The sequence below is a fragment of the Nipponia nippon genome, unplaced genomic scaffold, assembly GCF_047370975.1.
Source record: "Nipponia nippon isolate SJK-2023a ecotype South Korea unplaced genomic scaffold, ASM4737097v1 scaffold_43, whole genome shotgun sequence".
Taxonomy (NCBI): domain Eukaryota; kingdom Metazoa; phylum Chordata; class Aves; order Pelecaniformes; family Threskiornithidae; genus Nipponia; species Nipponia nippon.
In genome coordinates this window covers 410,166-427,392 of record NW_028262362.1, presented here as the reverse complement: position 1 = coordinate 427,392, position 17,227 = coordinate 410,166, and the positions used below count along the sequence as shown (strand labels likewise).

General features: G+C 61.4%; 1 protein-coding gene across 14 annotated transcripts in view; it reads right to left on the bottom strand.

The window, feature by feature from the left end:
- The window catches only part of SIK3 (SIK family kinase 3), an 88,597-nt gene that overhangs the window by 10,528 nt on the left and 60,842 nt on the right, over positions 1-17,227 (bottom strand). For 11 of the 14 annotated variants that reach the window (XR_015709148.1, XR_015709149.1, XR_015709150.1 and 8 more), the window contains 13 exons: positions 13,906-14,030; positions 13,073-13,196; positions 12,114-12,232; positions 11,738-11,848; positions 11,427-11,570; positions 10,725-10,805; positions 10,503-10,612; positions 9,525-9,678; positions 8,882-9,037; positions 8,299-8,369; positions 4,446-4,589; positions 1,181-1,331; positions 277-402 (listed from right to left, as the gene is read on the bottom strand). Coding sequence is in view for 11 of the 14 variants with exons in the window: in XM_087778303.1 (XP_087634429.1) it covers positions 277-402; positions 1,181-1,331; positions 4,446-4,589; positions 8,299-8,369; positions 8,882-9,037; positions 9,525-9,678; positions 10,503-10,612; positions 10,725-10,805; positions 11,427-11,570; positions 11,738-11,848; positions 12,114-12,232; positions 13,073-13,196; positions 13,906-14,030 (1,616 nt within the window). In the remaining 3 variants the exon portion in view is untranslated. The remainder of the gene's footprint in view (positions 1-276; positions 403-1,180; positions 1,332-4,445; positions 4,590-8,298; positions 8,370-8,881; positions 9,038-9,524; positions 9,679-10,502; positions 10,613-10,724; positions 10,806-11,426; positions 11,571-11,737; positions 11,849-12,113; positions 12,233-13,072; positions 13,197-13,905; positions 14,031-17,227) is intronic. The other 3 variants (XM_087778310.1, XM_087778311.1, XM_087778304.1) reach the window with 3 other exon arrangements.

The window sequence follows — 17,227 nt, the reverse complement described above, 5'->3', positions numbered from 1 at the left end:
GTGTTTGCAATCAGTAACGCCTCAACTAGCAAATTTAGAAACCGCTCCTGGTGGAGCGGGACGCATCCAGATTCGCCCAGCGCTCAGTCCCTGACCGCAGCTCTGGCTGTCACGTGCAGTCATCACCGCTGCAGCCCTCCAGGCTTGCTCCTCGTTACAGCAAGCCGAGCAATCCACCCCCCCTGCGTCCCACCGGGACCCGCTCAGCAGCTGCCTCTGCAGCAGTGCAGGAAAACACAGCTGAGACTTCGGCAGGCCCGGCTCGGGCTCCGGTACCTGAATCTGCTGATGAAGAATCTGATGGTGCTGCTCCTGCTGGTACAACATGTGCTGCTGCTGGGTCTTCTCCAGCGTCCTCTCGTCCATGTGCCCACCGTACATCTTCTGCAGCTGCTCGCACTCCTGCAATGAATCCAACGCGCCCTCTGAGCGACCTTTCGGTGCACGGCACGCTCGCTGTGCAAAAGGGCACTCTCTGCGGCCTACCCCCCTGGAAAAGCCGGGAAAGACAGGCTAAGCCTTTTCACCTGCCAGAATCGGGCGCGTAATAACACGACTAGCTCGAGCCTCAGACAAGAGGAAAGGAACAGATGCACGCGACGCCGAGCCGGTACCACGGCGTTCCCTTAGAAACGCAAGCACAAAGCTCTAGCAACGACAACTTCGAGGTGAAAAGAGCACCTCGCGTTGCGGCCGCCTTGCGAGGTGAAAGTCCTGGCCCGGGGCCAAATCCCACTCAAGCCGTCGATAAGACGAGCAGGGAACAGCACAGGATGCGCTCCAAGCTCCGGCGGCAGGAGCTGCCCCTTTCCCGGGCCACCCTGGAGCGGCCGTGGGAACGCGGGAGAGCAGCGGCCGCAGTCTGACAGCGCCGGCGGGACCCGCGAGGGCGGGCACAACAGCCCACGCGCGGGCACAACAGCCCGTGGTTCGCTCCCCAGAAAGAGCGGGGTGCAAGCCCCCGGCGCTGCCAGCTCGCAGGCGAACAGCACGCGCGTTTAGAGGACGCTCAGCAGGGCTGCTGCAGACAGACAGAGCTCCTCGGCTGGGAAGCCGCTGCGTGCCCGCAGCCATCAGCGGTAAAGATTTCACCCTTTGCTTCCTGACGCAGCGAGGCCGAGGCAACAAGAAGCCCTTGCAGAGGCTCTTTCGAGGCCCCCCCCCCCCCCCCCCCTTTTACCTGCTGAAGCTGTTTGATGCTGCTGTTATTGCCCATCTTCTCCAGGTGGGCTTTGAAAGCCTGGATGCTGGCAGCACCATCAGAGAAGCGCCGAACCGGGGAGAAGCGTTCGGTGGGGAGGTGCAGAGTATTTGAGTCCTTGTAAATAGAACTGAACACATGGGGAAGCGGGTTAGCGGTGCCAGCTGAAAACCAAAGTCCGGTACAGAGACATTTCGTTGACGCCGGCCGCGCCAAATCCTGCCTGCCCGCTCACCCAGAACAGACCACGTTTTAGATCGAGAAATAAAGCGCCATCATCACCGCGAACGGGAAGCAGGACCCCCCCGGGTCCTCGGCGCCTGGGCAGATAAACGCGTTTTAAGGTTGGAGGCGCCTCGGCCACAACCCGGCTTCCGGATGGGCAGCGACTCGTCGTCCATCCATACGGATGCGCCTGTCCCTCAGACGGAGAGGGTTTCCAGAAACCATTCGGCACCCTAAAAACGTAAATTCTCCTCTTCGGTAGCCACCTCCCGAGCCTTCCGGCTCCCCGGGGCCCCTGCCTACATCTGATGCCTGGCGGAAAACAGGAGGGGCACGTGGGGGAAGGAGCCTGCCGTGGTCTGCGGCCCCCGAGGAGGAAGGGGGCTGGCATCCGTGCTCAGAGAGGCACCGAACCAAAAAGAGGGCAGGAACCTAGCCCCGCACGGTAGGGGAAACCTTCCTGATGCGTTAACCAAGCCGTCACTTCACGCCCAGAGTCTCCCAGTCGCCCGGATGCCCGGCAGCGGGCGATCAGAACGGGCACGCGTGAGAAGCAGACGTAGCCAGTACCGAGGCAACTGTGCCCGAGGAGCTACGGCGCTCTCCCTTCACAATGAGGTTTCTTCTTCGCCATCCGAGGGAGCCAGATTTTTTTTCCTGGAGCTGTCCTCTCCCGAAGCTGGGGCTCCCCCTTATCAAAGTCAAGCGCCAAGCTCCTGCCCTGCCGTTAGGTGCGACCTGCCTTACCGACAGCAAAGCTAACTTTCCGTGCCCGCGCCGCAGCGCGCCTTGTAACAAACCAGAACCGGCTTTCTCCGCCTGCCCTGACGGTTTCTGTGCAAACGCGACCTGTACCACCCAGCGAGCAATGCTTAAAATACAGGCGCCAACCGCGGCCTTTGGCCGCGAGAAGGTCACGGAGATGCGGCCTTCACAGCGCCGCTGACGTCCTGGCACCAAACCCCCCAGGAGCCCGTCGGGCTGCGCGCTGGCGCGGTCCTGAACCGCGTTACCGCAGGCACGTTACTGCCGTGGCCGCTCGGAGCGCGGCTGTTCACCGAAGCCTCTTCCAAGAAGTGAAACTATTTCTCCTGGAGGGGCTCCCGTTATCAGAAGGCGCCGGGCGCCGGACCACTTCCAGCACGCTGGGCTTGGTTCCTGTCGCTTGGTCTGCCTCGGCAGGACGCGCTTCAGTTTCTATAGGTGACACGCAGCCTTCTTCCAAGGAGAGCGCTGTGCCCCCGCCTCTTGATGCCATCCCCTCCGCTATCCCGACCCATTTCATCTCCGGTTGCTTTGACGGAAAGCAGGAGCTAGAGATGAAACTACGCTGAGGCTCCCGCACCCGCGCGGCCAAGGCAGAACCACCGTACCGCCTCGTACCGTCGTCGTACTTCAATTCTGCCTCCAGCTACTAAGCCATCCTGGCCAAAGCCGGGCGCTACTGGAGAAGGTGGCTTAAAATACCTCAAGCGCTAAAACGAAACCCACCTGCCGTTCAGTAACTGAGGTCTATTTACGTGTGACGACGCAGGACCGCTAACGGTTTCTGTGCCGTACGTGTCTCGGACACGACGCGGGGGGGATCTGCTTAGGCCGCGGTCAGATGAAGTTTCCGTGACTTCGCGGGTAAAACGCGAGGCAGGCTCGCAGCGCGTTACCGCGCCGAGGGTGGAGCGGGCAGACGCCACCCTGTTGGTGATGCGACAGCCTCGGGACTCCAAAGCCGAGAGGCAGAGGCACGTTTCCAGGGCAAGCGTGTTTTAACGGTCCGGTAAAAAAAAAAAATCAATCCCGGCAGCGCGTGAGGGACCCAGCTTACCTTCACGATCTGAAGCAATCCTTAAAGCAGGACACAGCACATTCTTGTTTTGCAAGCTGCACTCCTCTTCCTATCAGGCTGTGACCCTCGACACCTTTCCCCTCCCGCTCTTCCCATCCCCCCCGGCACCCTGCGAAGGAGTAACTCCAGGGTACGGAGGTGCTTATCTCGGCTTTCCGGAGTTCCAGCGTGGCACTAGCACTGGCTCAGTCTGCTCAGAGTTCACCTGTCTCTGCTGATTACATCAGTGCTCGGCTCAGCAGGTAGCTGGCTACGATAAAAAGTGCTCTGTCAAGCTTGCCAGCGGGAGCCGGCCGGCAGACCGAACGCGAGCGCCAATGCGGCCCGGCAGGCGACCGCCTTCTCAGCAGCCGAGACCGACGGGCGGCAAACGCCGCCGGTTTGCGCTCGGCGCCGAGCGGTTCGGAGCGCCGGTTCTGAAGCCCCCTCTGCGGCATCAGCGCCTCGGGTTTGCCGCTGGGGCAAGGCCGCCGCGCCACGCTGCCACCCCTCGCCGTCAGGAGCGCCCCGCCCGCGCCATCCGAGCGCGGTCGGATCCCGTCTGCAGGGGCTCCCCTCTTTCCCAGACGCTGCGGTTTCTTTCTCCCCGCCCCAGCCTCCTTTCCCCGCGTCATTCCGTCGGGGGTTCAGATCAGAAATAACAGGACTCTTGAGGAGCTTTGCAAAGAGACTTTGCAGTCAAAACACACAACTCTGGTGCAGAACAGTGAGCTTTTTAAGCTCTGGCGCTGATGACTCCCGGTGCGGTCTTTTGCCTGCCTCTGCCTCCAGAAACGCGCTGTAGAAAATCCGCTCCCTACCGCTAGCTTGACGCCTGCCCTTACAACAGGGAAAAGCTCTCCTCCAAAACGAACGGCTTATTCCCAGCCCTTAGGTGACGGCAGCCACTCTGGCACGTCAGCCCCAGCCCAAACCGGAGGGGCCTGGAGGGGAAGAGCCAGCCGATTCCTGCCCCTGCCTTGCTTGCACCCGCAGGCACGGAGCCGGCGCCGGCGCGGCACCCCGGCGGCGCCGGCGCGGTCAGGCGCCCTCTGCGCTGGGGGGTCTGCTCTCTGCGCTCGCTCCTCCTCCTCACCCCTCCCTGCCAAGCGGGATGTCCTCAGTGCTCCGTTCCAGACGACGTCTGAGCGGGTTCCCTGGCGCAAAGCTGCCCGAACGGCCGGTGCCATTACTCACCGGTGCTGATCGGGTACCAGGTGTGGAGCCCAAGCCCGGGGTCGGAAGGACTGCTGTCCTAGCTGCCTCTGCAAGTCTGGAGGGATTTCAGCTGTAGGGTTGGTCATTGCCAGAGTGTGCCTTTTTGACCTATTTGCCAAGTATCTGCAACGAGCAGGAGCACATTTTATAAGAGACTGATGGGAGTACTCCGAAAACAGGGAGCGTTAGATAATCCAGAGTAAACGGGAAGGAAGAACGCTTGCCGCAGTGCTCAGAAGCAACCGGGGAGAAGCGCGCCACGGACACGCTGCCCGTGCCCGTCGCATCGCCGGCTCTTCAGGGCTTAGGGGACACGGGTTCGTTTCGGCCGCTTGCGTGCTGCTGCCAGCCTCGGAAGGAAAGGGCAGCCCTTCGCTCTTCCCGGCAGGAAAGCCACGTTTCAGCTCAAGGGGGATGCCGGTAGATCCCTTTGGGAATACCCTGCCCTCGCCGTGGATTCGCTCCGCTCCAGCAGGCCTGCCTCCCTCTCCCGAGGCCCCACCGAGCCACGGGGAAGCCCGCTGCATGCACGCAGCCAAGAGAGGGGCCACAGACAAGCCTAGCAAGAGCCGGCCAGAGAAGGGGCGCCGAGCAGAGCCGCTGCTCCGCTGCAGCCTCGCAGGATGGCCTTCGCACCGCAGACCGACCCCGGGACGCCCCGGGCCCGGCCGCGGGCGGCGGCCGGCTCGTCGCAGCAGGGGAAGGGCGCAGGAGGGCCGCCCCAGCGGAGGTTACGGGCGCGTAGAGCCTCCGGCCGCCCAAGGAGCGGGAGAAAGGGCGCTCGGCTGAGGAAGGGCTGCTGCCCAGCCCGGTCCGACTGCGCCATCTAGTCCCTGCTCGTCCATCTAGTCCCTGCTCCGCTCTCCGGGGAGCGGGAAAGCGGCCGGCGACGCGCGGCCGGCGAGGGAAACCGAGCGGCGAGAGGGTCCCTTCCTCCAGAGCCGCGGCCCCAGCGCTAAGGCTGGGTTTGCCTCTTAAGCAGAGCCTGGGGGCAGCAGCGTAAGCTAAAGCAGCCTCCGCACTGGAACGAAGAGACGTCGCTTCTTTGGCACACCTGACTCTGAAGCCTGGCTGGGGGAGCGCGCAGGGCAAAGCCGGGAGCCTCCGCTTTGGCGAGGGCGTGCCGAAGGGCCGCGCAGCTCCGGCAGCCGCTGCCCTGACCCGCGAGTTACCGGCTCCGGCGACGCTCAGAGCAGCGGGGGGGCGCAGAGCCAGAAGAGATAAGGAACCGAGCGCCTGCCTGGGACGCCCCGGCCTGTGCCGCGCGGGGGGCTAGCGCTTCACCCGCTCAGGGCCCGGGGGGACGAACGCCCGCGTACGAACTCGGCTATTTCTACTGCTGCGAAGCAGCAGCGGGGAGGCAGCTGCGGTGACCGTGACAAAGACCACTTGGCCAGCGACACCAGGGGTACTAACGGGGAACTCCGCTCTTCTCCCCGCTAAGGCTCCCTGCAGCTTCAACGGCTGCAGCGCGGGAGAGCAGCAAGCCATGAAGTTGTTGCCTTCTGCAAGCCCAGCCTGTCTTTGCCAGCTACCGAAGCCGCTTAAGCAGAGGACAGCGAGTTAACAGAACGAAGAGCGCTTAGCGAGCGTCGTGGTAACTTGCCAAAGTCTGTGCCATTAGCTGTTTAAGAACCATTTGATGCAGACGGGGAGAGTTCCCCAAAGAGCTTTACGGCTGTGGTTTGCTAAGATGGTTTCATTTCCGACCTCCAGGGAACAATCCAGTCGCAAGCTCTAACCGCGTTTCGGGGGGAAGAAAGTCTCCCAAAGCTCAGAGGAGACGGGACTGTTCCCTGGAACGGCGAAAAGACTACGCTCTGTTTTCAAGGGCAGATCAAGGAGGGCAAAAGCTGCTCACTGGTGGCTGCATACAGAGTGTGCGGAGAAGCTAAATATTTGCATCTGTCCCCGGTGTTAACGCTATTTACCCTGCTCCTCCGATGACTACTGACACGTTGCAACATCAGGGGGCGGAGAGCCAGTTAACGCGCAACCTGGACGGGGCTTTTTCTGGGCCGCCTGGTGGAAGAACAACGCGTAGGGCGAAAGGCCCGAGGGCAGCACCGCCGAGAGCGGCAAAGCGGCCGTGGGCCCGAGGAGACCTGCCCTTCAGCGGGATCTCCACGTTTCGGTGGCTTGCGACCTACAAAATACTGCGTGCGGGTTTCAAACGGATTCCGGCTGAGCTAGTGCTTTAACTTAAAGACCCAGCTGCAGCCGCAGGTTTTAGAGTAGGAGAGGGGAAGACCCGCCCGGGGAAAGGCGTCCGGGCCTCCCCTTGCCAAGAATCGGATTTAACCCGATTCGCGCAGCCAGCCAGACGGTCTGCCACCTGAGGTGGTGTCAGCGGGCATCACGGGCCCTGAATCGCGGCTTTTCCTAGCTATCCGGGCAGCCCAGCCGCGTACGGCCCGTGTTCCCGAGCCCTGCTAGGGAGGACAGCGCGCGGTCGGGGTACGGCAGCTTAACGGGGGCTGGACGCGGCCCACAGCGCCCGGCGGCGCGCGCTCTTCGCCCGCCCCGTACCACCGCTTCGCCTCGCTTCTTTCACCGTGCTCCCCTGCAGCCGGGGCAGGTCAGGAGCAGCGACCTCCCGAGCAGCGCCGCGGCTCGGGGGGTGAACAGCAGCTCCTGAAGCTGGAAAATACCGCGAGAGCGAGCAGAGATGAGGGCGGTGAAGAACTCGAGTGCAAGGCTACGCAGCCAACACAGGACGTGCTCTGCTGAAGGGCTGCGCCAGCTAAGGTAGGGCTGGAGGCGAGTTCTTCTTTCACGCGCACCAGCCTGGCCTTTCTTCTGAGCTCAGGCAGGCGAAAGGAGCCTCAGCGCGCACCGCGCAGCCTGTCGCTGCGCACGCCCGCCCTCCGAATCCCCCCTTCCCTCTGGAGCGCGGAAGGGAGAAGGAGCAAAGGCTCTGGAGCACGACCTCCACCCGCCCCAGCGCTTCTCTGCCTGCCGCCAACCCCCCAGGCTGAATCCTCCTCCCAAGCGCAGCCCCTGCGGAAACGCTACCTTGCTTGAGGCGGTGGCCTGCACGAACTGGGGCGGGGGGGGGGGGCGAGGGGGTCCGGAAAACTTTCCGAGCGTGAGGTAAGAAGCAGGAGCGCTCCGCAACCACACCCACCGCGTGGAGCGCACCAGCTGGTTAGCAGAGAAGAAACTGTGCAAAAGCTACTAAGAAAACGTTAGCAAGGACACGGTTAGTGCTTTCAGGGATCGAGAAAGTACGAGCACGTTCTACCCGCTTCCCAGGACGTGTTTGGAGCAGGCAAAGAGAACTTTCCAGCCTGATACCTAATAACCCTTTCCTTCCTGGAGCAGACTATTCTCTAAGGCCTACTGCTAAAATTAGAAGCTAGCGGTACCCGTATTTCCAGCAAGCTCACTCTAAGGCATCAGAGTTGGATGTTTACTGCACGTCTTGATCCAAAAGCTGCACCGACACCCAAGGCCACGGGCGAGATCCTCCTACCCCCGTCGCTCAGCAGGGAGGGGTGAATCGCTTAGCGCTCGTTTTGCGGGTTAGCGTGGATTGCATGCTGGCGCACCCTAAGCGAAGGAACTGAGCGGCGTCAGAGTTTCCGGAGAGCTTACTGCTCAAATAGCTAACCGTTTCAGGGGGAATCCGGCTCTGGAAGCACCTGGTAGCGTCAGAGTAGCTCCCTACAGTAAATCAACACCCACGAGAGCAAGAGAAACGCTGAGCCTTCGCTGTTATCGACACTGCTGCCTGCGATGAGGTTGCTCGCGTTTGAACTCAGCCGTGGAACACCACGGGGCGAACCTCTTTGAGGGTAATAAGGGCAAACGTTAACGGACTGGGGGTTACCTCTGCACGGCCTCCTGATCCGGCTCCCCGTCGGAGCTCTCCTCATCCACGGGGGTGACAGCGGGGACAGCCTGCGGAGAGGAGAGAAGCCACGGGTTCCAGGAGGCAGCCAGCGTGGCCCCAGCCGCGCGGCGGACGCCTGACCGCCCCCAACCAGGCCTTCGCGAGGACATAGGCCAGCTCCTCCGCGGCCCCAAGGGCCCCTTCCGACGCTCCTTCCCCAGACAGGGCTGCCCCTGCTTTTGCTGCGAACGCCTCAAGGAAGAACGCACAGCTAACGCCCAAGACGGACGCTTTCGTTTTCTCTAGTAGAGCAGCAAAGGAGAAGAAAAGCAACCATAAAAACGTTCGGAAACGCTCTGTCAGGCCAAAGAGGAATACCGCCTCAGCTGCCAGCCGCGGGAGAGGACAGCAGCTCTCCCACGCGGGGACAGAGCGCCCTGCCGCTCTGGAGGTGGGTGAACCTTTGGAAGCGAGCGGGCACGCACCCCGCAGCGCCTCCCGCGTGCTAGTGTCTGCCGCGACCCGGAGGCAGCCACCTCTGCCTGCGGGAGAAGGTATCTTCTCTCCTCTTGCTACTTACTGGCGTCATGGTGACGAGCGGAGACGGACCTCGAGGGCGCTTCAGCAGCTGCTGCGCGTGTAACTGGATGTTAGCGCCGCCGTCGGATGCCCTCCGCCCCAGAGGGCCCATGCCGTTCAGCAGCTGCAGCGTGGGGGGCTGCAGCAGGGACTGCTCCTGGGAAGCACGGAGAGCAGGTATCAACCCCGCGCCGGATCCTTCCGCTACCCGAGCACTAAGGCACAAAGCCGGACGGTGGCAGGAGAGAGGACGAGCCTCCCGGGCTTCAGGAGAGATTAATCACCAGCATCTCGGAGCCGAAGCGGGGCAGAGAGAGGCGGTGTCAGCGGGAGAGCAGCGTTTAACTCTCCATTTGCCCGCACTCTGCTGCGCTTGCCAGGCAGGCTGCAGCCTGCAGCTCCCCAGCCAGGCAAGCGCAGTCCTATTGCTCCCCAGCCCAGTAATTCATTTCGCGTTGCAGCCTTCTTTCGATCTTTAGCTTTTTAAGTAACCAACTGGAATCACAGCTACAGAGGGAGCAAGAGGGTAAATCCTGAAGCTTATGGAGTCCGAGGAACTGGCAAACGGAGCGAGCGCGAGCACAAACACCCCCCCAGGCGCCGGGGGCACAGGCTGCAGCGGGAGCACGCGCGTCGGTCGGTACCTTGTACTCCAGCTGGCCCGTGGGCTGCAGGTTCTGCCTAGGCAGCACGTTGTGCATGAAGTTCACGTTCGGGGTGACCTGCAGGAACGGAGCCTGAGGAGCGACGCGGGGGAAGCCGGGCAGGAGCTTCTGCAGATCTTCCGTGACCTCCGTCCTGCGCAAGCACGTTTACAGACAGGCGAGAATTAGCAGTGACCCGAAGAGAACCACCCGCGGGCCCAGCGGGCTCAGCTTCCCTTCACAAAAGGCTTCCTATCGCTCTGGAAAATGGTCACAGGGAGTAGGCCAAGCCACTCTTCTGTTTCCCTTTGTCCTTTTCTCCCCTCCAAGCCGAGATTTGCCAGCAGTAGCTCTTTGCATTAACCTCAGTCGCATTTATCACAGGAAACCTCAGCGAGGACACGACAGCCGTGCAGCTTAGGCGAGAAACTGGCTGGCAGACCACTCGGCTCCGCTATAGCTTACACAGAAGCTGATCGGGAGGAGAGAGGGAAAGAATCCCACCCTCGGCTGAAATACTAACCAAGCTGTGCAGCGGGACCGGGACGTTTAAAAGAACGCTTTTGCTGAAGAGCGACCTTGAATTGATTCCTCTGCCTAGCCAGCATCAAGTTCGCAGAAATAACTCCAAGCCGCTCACAGGAGGAGCGGGCAACCAAAGGTTCGATACCGGCCGCGACGCGGACACGCGCACTCAGCACCACCCGGTCCGGCTAGAGCGACGCCGAGACCCGGGACCGAGGGCAGGCTGGGAAGTGCATTGCCCAGCCCGGGCACCGGAGACCGCCGCCAGTCCAAACCGTACCAACTCTTACATACCACAGAGCCCAGAAGTCCCCCTCAAGGCACAGCCTCTCAGCGGCCAGCGTAGCAGATGAATAAACCTGTGCTATCTCAGAAGGCCCAACGCCACGCGCTAGGAGGCAATCTTCGAGGCCCCCTTGTCCTCCATCAGGGAGTTAAGAGTCCGATACTAACCGTGGGTCAGCTACTCCGACCGTGTGCCGTCTCATCGAAAGGTAACGGACCAGGGCTTCAGGTGACGGCTCCTCCCCTTCATCGCTGTCCAAGTTCATCGTTCCGTCAGTCTGGGCAGGCAAAACGTCGGGGGTGTTGAAACGCAAGGTCAGGCTCAAGCAAAAGGCGGCAGCGCAAGCCCGGGAGAAGAACTTGCAGGGGTCATCAAGGGGAGTACCTCACCTCTACAATTTGGTTTTCGGGGTTGATGAGCTGGACTTGCGGCACGTTGATGCTCACGGCGTTGCCTGTCTGTTCTGCCTGCTGAGCAGAGAGATCGAAATCGGAAGACGCGAAGCTAGCGTCTCTTACGACCCCTTACGAACACTGCCGGGCGAACGCCAGTGCACAGAGCTAACCCCAGCCACCCGGGGAACAGGGCGGTTACCCTGGAGCCAGCCAGGATCTGGTCATTCTTAATTCTCAGGAGGCTGCCTCCTCATTTCCCCTCCTCGCTTCTGCTCAGGCAGCGGCAGCCTCTCTTCTGCTTCCCCTACGACCCGGCCTCCCGTAAAGCAAATATTCATTTCTTGGACAGCAGGACAAACCGAGGAAGCAGCTCCGCACAGCAGCCCTGGTCTGCAAACTCAAGCTCCCAAGGCGAACCCCTCACCTTGCCTCCTCCTCCTCCTCCTCCTCCTCCTCCTCCGTCACTAAGCTACCGCAAGGCTTTGTCCGAAGGGTACTCGCTAAGCCCACGGCCAGTGAACAAACCGCTCCTCATCTCGGGATGAGGGCACCCTAAACACAGGTGAAGGTCGCAGACAGGGAACGCTTTAGAGGCTCCTGCCAGGACGAGGACGCGAGCGAGCGAGTCGGAGTTCAGCAGGTGAGGGACCGGCTGGCCTTCCGGGCCTGGAAGACGACCACGCAAGCGGGATCTACCTGGACGTTAGCGGAGGTGGGGAAGGTCACGGTCCGCGGCACGCTCGGCGATGCCGCGATGCGCAGATTCTTGTGTCTCTTCAGACGGTCGCAGAGCAGGCTGTAGATTGCGCTGTAGTGATCGTAAGCGTCGGCTCTTAATGACTGAAAGAGGAAAAGGAAGACGCGGTCAGTTCTTTTTGTCAAGCGACAGAATACGCTCCGCGCCGCGCTGAGGTTGCTCAGCTGGCTAGAGGTGACAAGCAACAACCGCGGCCGCTTGCGCTCCAGCGGGGACAGGCAGGACGCGACCGCCAGCTGTGCCGCCTTACCTGAACTGTGCGCTCCTTGTCCAGCCCCATGTCCGCCATCGCCAGCAGCACGTCCTCGTTCAGCGGCTCCATCTGCCTCTCGGCCTTCAGGTGCTGACACTCTGCTATCAGCTGCAAGAGGACAGACACAGACTTCAGCGCCGACCTTCCCGAAGGCACGCCGAGGAGTCACGGCGCTCCGAAGAACCCAGGCGCCGGGCTCCGGCTGCGAGCCGGCGTGAGCTTTGAGGGCTGACGGCACACCGATTCAGAACCCCGTGCCCTCGGCTCTCAGCGCCAAGGGGGAAGACACAGCGCTCGGAGAGAGAGCTCTCAAACAGCCGAAGCGAACGTTGCAGCGCTACGTGCCCCGAGCCCGCTCGCTTCTGCTCCTCACCCTGTCGAACTCCGCATCAGCCTCCCCAAGCTTCATCCACTTGTGTCTGCAGATCTGCTCCATGGAGAGCCGCTTGCTTGGGTCCAGGACCAGCATGTGGCGGATCAGGTGTTCACATTCTGCAAGGGAGGAGAGGGGCTGGGTAACCCGCGGGGAGGGACGCGACCGCGGCAGGAGGCAGCCTCGCGCGGCAAGGGCGAGAGCGCTTTTTGTCTCTCAAAGCAACGCGCTCCCCTGGAGGAAGTCACGCGCCGCAGAAACATCGCTTCTCCTTCTGCCCTTCGCGCCCGTTCGGTCCCCGACGCGCCCCAGGTAAGGCGGCAGGCAAGGAAGCTTTCAGCTGGGAAACTCCACGCAGCCCGTGCAAAATTATCCCTGAATCTGAGCGCGGGCAACTGAGAACCTACGCACGGCTCGTTCCTAAGTGAAGCTGGTTTTTCTACGTACGACTCGTTCGCGAGTGACGTTGGCTTTAGCTGAGAGTTACTCACGCTTCTCAAAACCAAGACTTATTACTAAAGCGCTCAGAGGCAGTTTTGCAGAGAAAGGACGTAGACGTTCGTCTCCGACGGGGCTACGGCTGGAAATCCACGTGCCGTAACGCTGTAAAACGCTTCTTGTCGAAAAGAGGGATAGCGAAAGCCTCCCTATTCCTAAAGCGCTACGCCGTCTTTAGCATTCACGTTTCCCGAAATTTAGAAAGACTTCATCTTTGCAGACATTTTGCTACGGTATAGGAAGCCGAGACTTTAAATAAGAGTATTTCCGTTTCTAAACTCTAGACTCAGAACTCATTTTAGCTTACGTTACAAACCGCCGTCCAGCGGATAAGCCTCCTGGCATACCACCCCCCTGGCACAATACGTCGCCTGGGAGACTCTAATTTAAGCGCTCCAAAGAACCCGGCAGCGGAGCCGCGAGCGGCGCCCGCTCAGCGCCGCGGCGCCCGCAGCCCTTACCTGTGGACATGAAAAACGGAATGCGGAATTTCCCACTGAGCACCCTCGCCCGCAGGTTCTGCAGCGTGCTCCCGTCGAAGGGCAGAGCGCCGCAGACCAGCACGTACAGCACCACGCCGAGGCTCTGCGTCCGAAACAGAGGTCGCGTCAGCAACGTTAGAGGGAGAGGTCGGCAGACTGCAGTTAATTGCGGTACGTGTCGTTGAAATAGAATAAAGCGATAACAAAGAAAAAGCAAACCCCATTGGAAGGGACCTTGTGGCCGCCTCGGTCCCGGGCCAGCCTAATTCCTCCTTCGATCTTCAAGCCTCATCTGGGCTTTCTCACGATTCTCAGAAGCCAAGGGCTAGAGAAGCCCGCAGCCCCGGCCTGCCCGAGGCAGCCCCGCGGCCGGGGCTCCGGGCAACCGGCTCGCCCAGGGCTGCGGGGCAAGGCCGGCGCCACGGAGGCGGCCGTCCCAAGTCCCCGCGCTGAAGCCCTCTCTGCAAAACCCTCGCAGAGCAGAGCTTGAAGCTGCCTCTCGGCTCTGCCAGATCAAGCCCCGCCGCCCGAGGCAGTCTGCCGTTCAACAGCAGCGAAGCGAACCGCGTTTTCGGGGAACTAAATGAAAACGCGCGTCTGGGCAACTAATGTTTTTGGCGTGGCGCCTCCCGGTCAAGAAAGCGCGCGCCACAGTAGCCAGAATAAAATTCAGGAAGCATCTTCTTCGAAAAACGTTTTTTGCCGCATCAGGGGCCGTTCTCCGAGACACGTACGAAGCGCTCGGGGAGCAACGCCAAACAAGCAGAGCAAAGACGAGATCAAAGCAAGGGAGAAGGAGGTTGATCGCATACCCAAATGTCGACCTTCGGCCCATCGTATTCCTTTCCTTCAAAGAGCTCCGGAGCAGCGTAGGGAGGACTCCCACACCAGGTTTTAAGCAGCTGACCGGGTGTGAAGATGTTACTGAACCCAAAATCTGAAAGAAGAGAAGAGAGCCGATCAGAGGAATACGACCCGCTCCAACTGTCCCAGAAACAAATGGCGTTTAAGCAGTTTGCTGAGCCTAGTAAAGTCACGCACAATCCCGTCACAGACAACCGGTACGCAGACATCGGAGAAACAAGAGGCGGGGAGAGCAACGCCGAAACCACCCGGGCAGCGCGCAGCTCCCCTCCGTGCTGAGACAAAAGACGACCACGTTATCAACAGCGGCACATCCACGTCACGCAGCGCAAAACGCACCCCGTCTAAGCAGCCTGCTGCAAAACACCAGGCCTTAGGCCCGCTTCGCAGGCTACAACCCCTCTGCTGCGGCTTAGCGGAACACAAAGATCTTCCCCAAAGTTCGCCCTTCGCTTTTCAGCCACGCGATTCCCGCGCCGCAGTCGACGCGCCAGCGATCAGATCAACCGGGGCTGCTGCAAGCCGGGCGGGAGGTTTGGAACGAGGCCTCCACCTTCGACTGACGGCACCCCGCGTAAACCCCGTGGGCTAGTTTCCAACCTTGGGCTCCTCCGGCGGCAAGTTTTCACAGCTTCATTACGGCCAGGGCAGCCGCCAGCAAGGCCGGAACGCGGACGAAGGGAAAAAGAACGGGAGATTTGGATTTTCCAGAAAGCACCACGTGACCCGGAAACTTCGGTTATGGCGGGCAGCTCTGCAAACCAAGGCAAATCGTTCCAAGAGCAAATAACAAATCCCCGAAGAGAAATTCAAAGAAAGGTCTTAACCTTAGGGGCAGCCAACCGTCAGCTTACGTGGGCACGAACGGCATTCTCTGCTGATTAACCTGCCGCCCCCTGGCACGCAGCTGGGACTCGCACCGGAAAGAGGGCACCGAAATCAAAGTCTGGACGCAAGAAAAGCGAGCTTTTTCTTACAAAAAGAAGGGATCCTCGTTAACCACGTCTTGTCTTTTTCACCTCAACGGAAGAAAAGCAAATACAGGCAGGGGGGCGTCTCCCCGTCCCGCCAACGGGGTCTCCTTAGCAGCAAGCTCTGCCCGACGGAGCGGAGCCGCGCCGCAAAGGCTATCCGCAAACCGCTTTGCCCGCGCCTCTGCTAGAAGCGCGCTGGCGGGAGGCCGAGCGACATCAGCGCACGCGGACGGGGACCCCCGGCAACAGGGACGTTATTTTTCACGGCGTTTGCCCCAGCAGCAGATCCTCACGGCAGGCTTGTGTGAGAAACGCTGGAAAAAACAAGGAGGGCCAGAAACACTCCGTCTGCAAATTCTAACTGCGTAAAGCAAAAAGCATCGCGGCACAAATACGCGGGGCCAGCGCCGCTGCGCGGGAGGCGCAGGAAGCCCCGCCGGCACTCCGCGGACAACGCACGGACTGCTGAGCCCGCGGCTCCTGCCTGCGGTCGCCGCTCTCCCGGCGGGGTTTTCCGTGACCGCGTGTCGGGGGCCTCTCCTCCTCCCTCGAAAGGCTGCCGCGGACCTCAGCGGAGCACCCCGCCCAGCTCGGCGCAGCTCCCGCTAGCTCAGCTCCGGGAGGGCACGGCCAGCTTTCCTTCTTCCCGTCCCTTCGCGGGGGGCAACGCTCTCGAGGCCGAGACGGTTTCCGCTGGCGCGCAACACCCAGCGCGGCGTGTCCCTGGGGAAACAGCGGGAGCACGGACAAGGCTGCTCAAACCCTGCCTCAAAACGGAGCACAGAGAGGGTAAATGCTCTTTGAAAGCATCGCAGTGTCAAGGCGGGGCAGTTAAACAGCCTTTGGGTTTTTACCGTTGGAAATGGAGTCGTCTCGGCTTCCAAGACACAAGAGCAGTCAGCCTTTGGAGGACTGCCCCAGGGAAACAGCAGGCAGCCGCGCAACCGTCCCTCCCGCCTCTGCAAGCTTTTGAGCTGTTCCGTCTCACGTTTAAAGCAGGACGTGTATCGAGCGCCTGAACTACGCTACCAGAGCAAGCACTAAAAGCTACAGCGCCGAAGGTGTTCCCGTCGCCTAATGACGACGCCTTTGTAGTCCAGTTTAGACGCAGAGGCTCTCCGCCCGCGCAAGAACAGGCTGGAGCTTTGGTACTGCACGTTTTGAGCAAGTTATTCCGGTTTGGGTACTTTTATTTACCCTCGTACGTTCTCGAGTGGGCTTTGCAGCACTTTGGGAACCAAGCGTACTTCCAAAGCGGTGGCTGTCTCCCCGTGCAGCCCGGCACCGGCTCCGGCCGCGCACGGGACAGCGGAACGAGGCGTCCCCTGCGCCGGCCCGCTAGCCACGCCACGCCGCTCGGAGCCCCGCTTGCCGGCGGCACGGCGAGGAGCGGCAGCGCGCGCCGCGGGGAGAGCGGAGCCGTGCCGCGCCAGCTGGCCGCCGCCGAACAGACAGGCGGCAGCTGCCTCCTGCAACCTTCTCCGCTTCCGAAGAGCCGCAGGAGATTGGCTGCCTTTGAAACTTTACCCCTCTTCCACACGGGGCCGGAATCAGCCCACGGGTTCCCAGCTCTTTTGGAGAGCGGAGAGGAGGCGGGCAGAAAGCCTCCCCGCGGGGTCTCGCCTTCGGGAGCCGGGCCAGGAGGCCAGAGACGCCGCCAGCACGCCGGCGTTCAGCCGGCCGGTCCCGGGGCTCCCGCGGTCACCCCACGGCTGCCCCGGATTTCGGGACGAGAACCCTCTCCCCGCGGAGGGCCGCTGCTCTGCCCAGCCCCGTCCGGGCCGCGGGCGAGTCGCGCTGCTCGGCTCGGCGGGGCGCTGGAGCCGGGCGGCTCCGTCCTACACGGAGCCCTGCTCCGAGGCTGCCAGCAGCCTCCAGGACCCACCTGTGCTGCACGAACTGCCGCCGAGGCTGGTGACAAGCAGCAGGCTTCTTAAAAGCCCCCCCCAAAAGTTGAGGGCGGGGACGACGTGGAAATCCCGCAGCAGCAAACAACAAACCAAAACCTAAACCGAACAACAAAAAAAAGCCCAAAAAAACCCCCTGCAGCTTAAATAAACTTTTTCGAAAACTGCGAGGAGTCCCCCCAGCCCAAGGCGACGTATAAACCCAAATCCCCAGGGAGCAGCCAGGTCTCATTCCACAAACCGAGGCAGGGGGAAAAGGGCATTTGTAAAGAGCGAGGTAGAAGTCGCGGTAACGGGATAGCAGGGAAAATATTTAAAAGCAGCACCTCTGCGCTACCAAAAAGCGGGCCCAGTCCCTCGCGTTCCCTAGAGCAGAGCTGCAGGGAGCT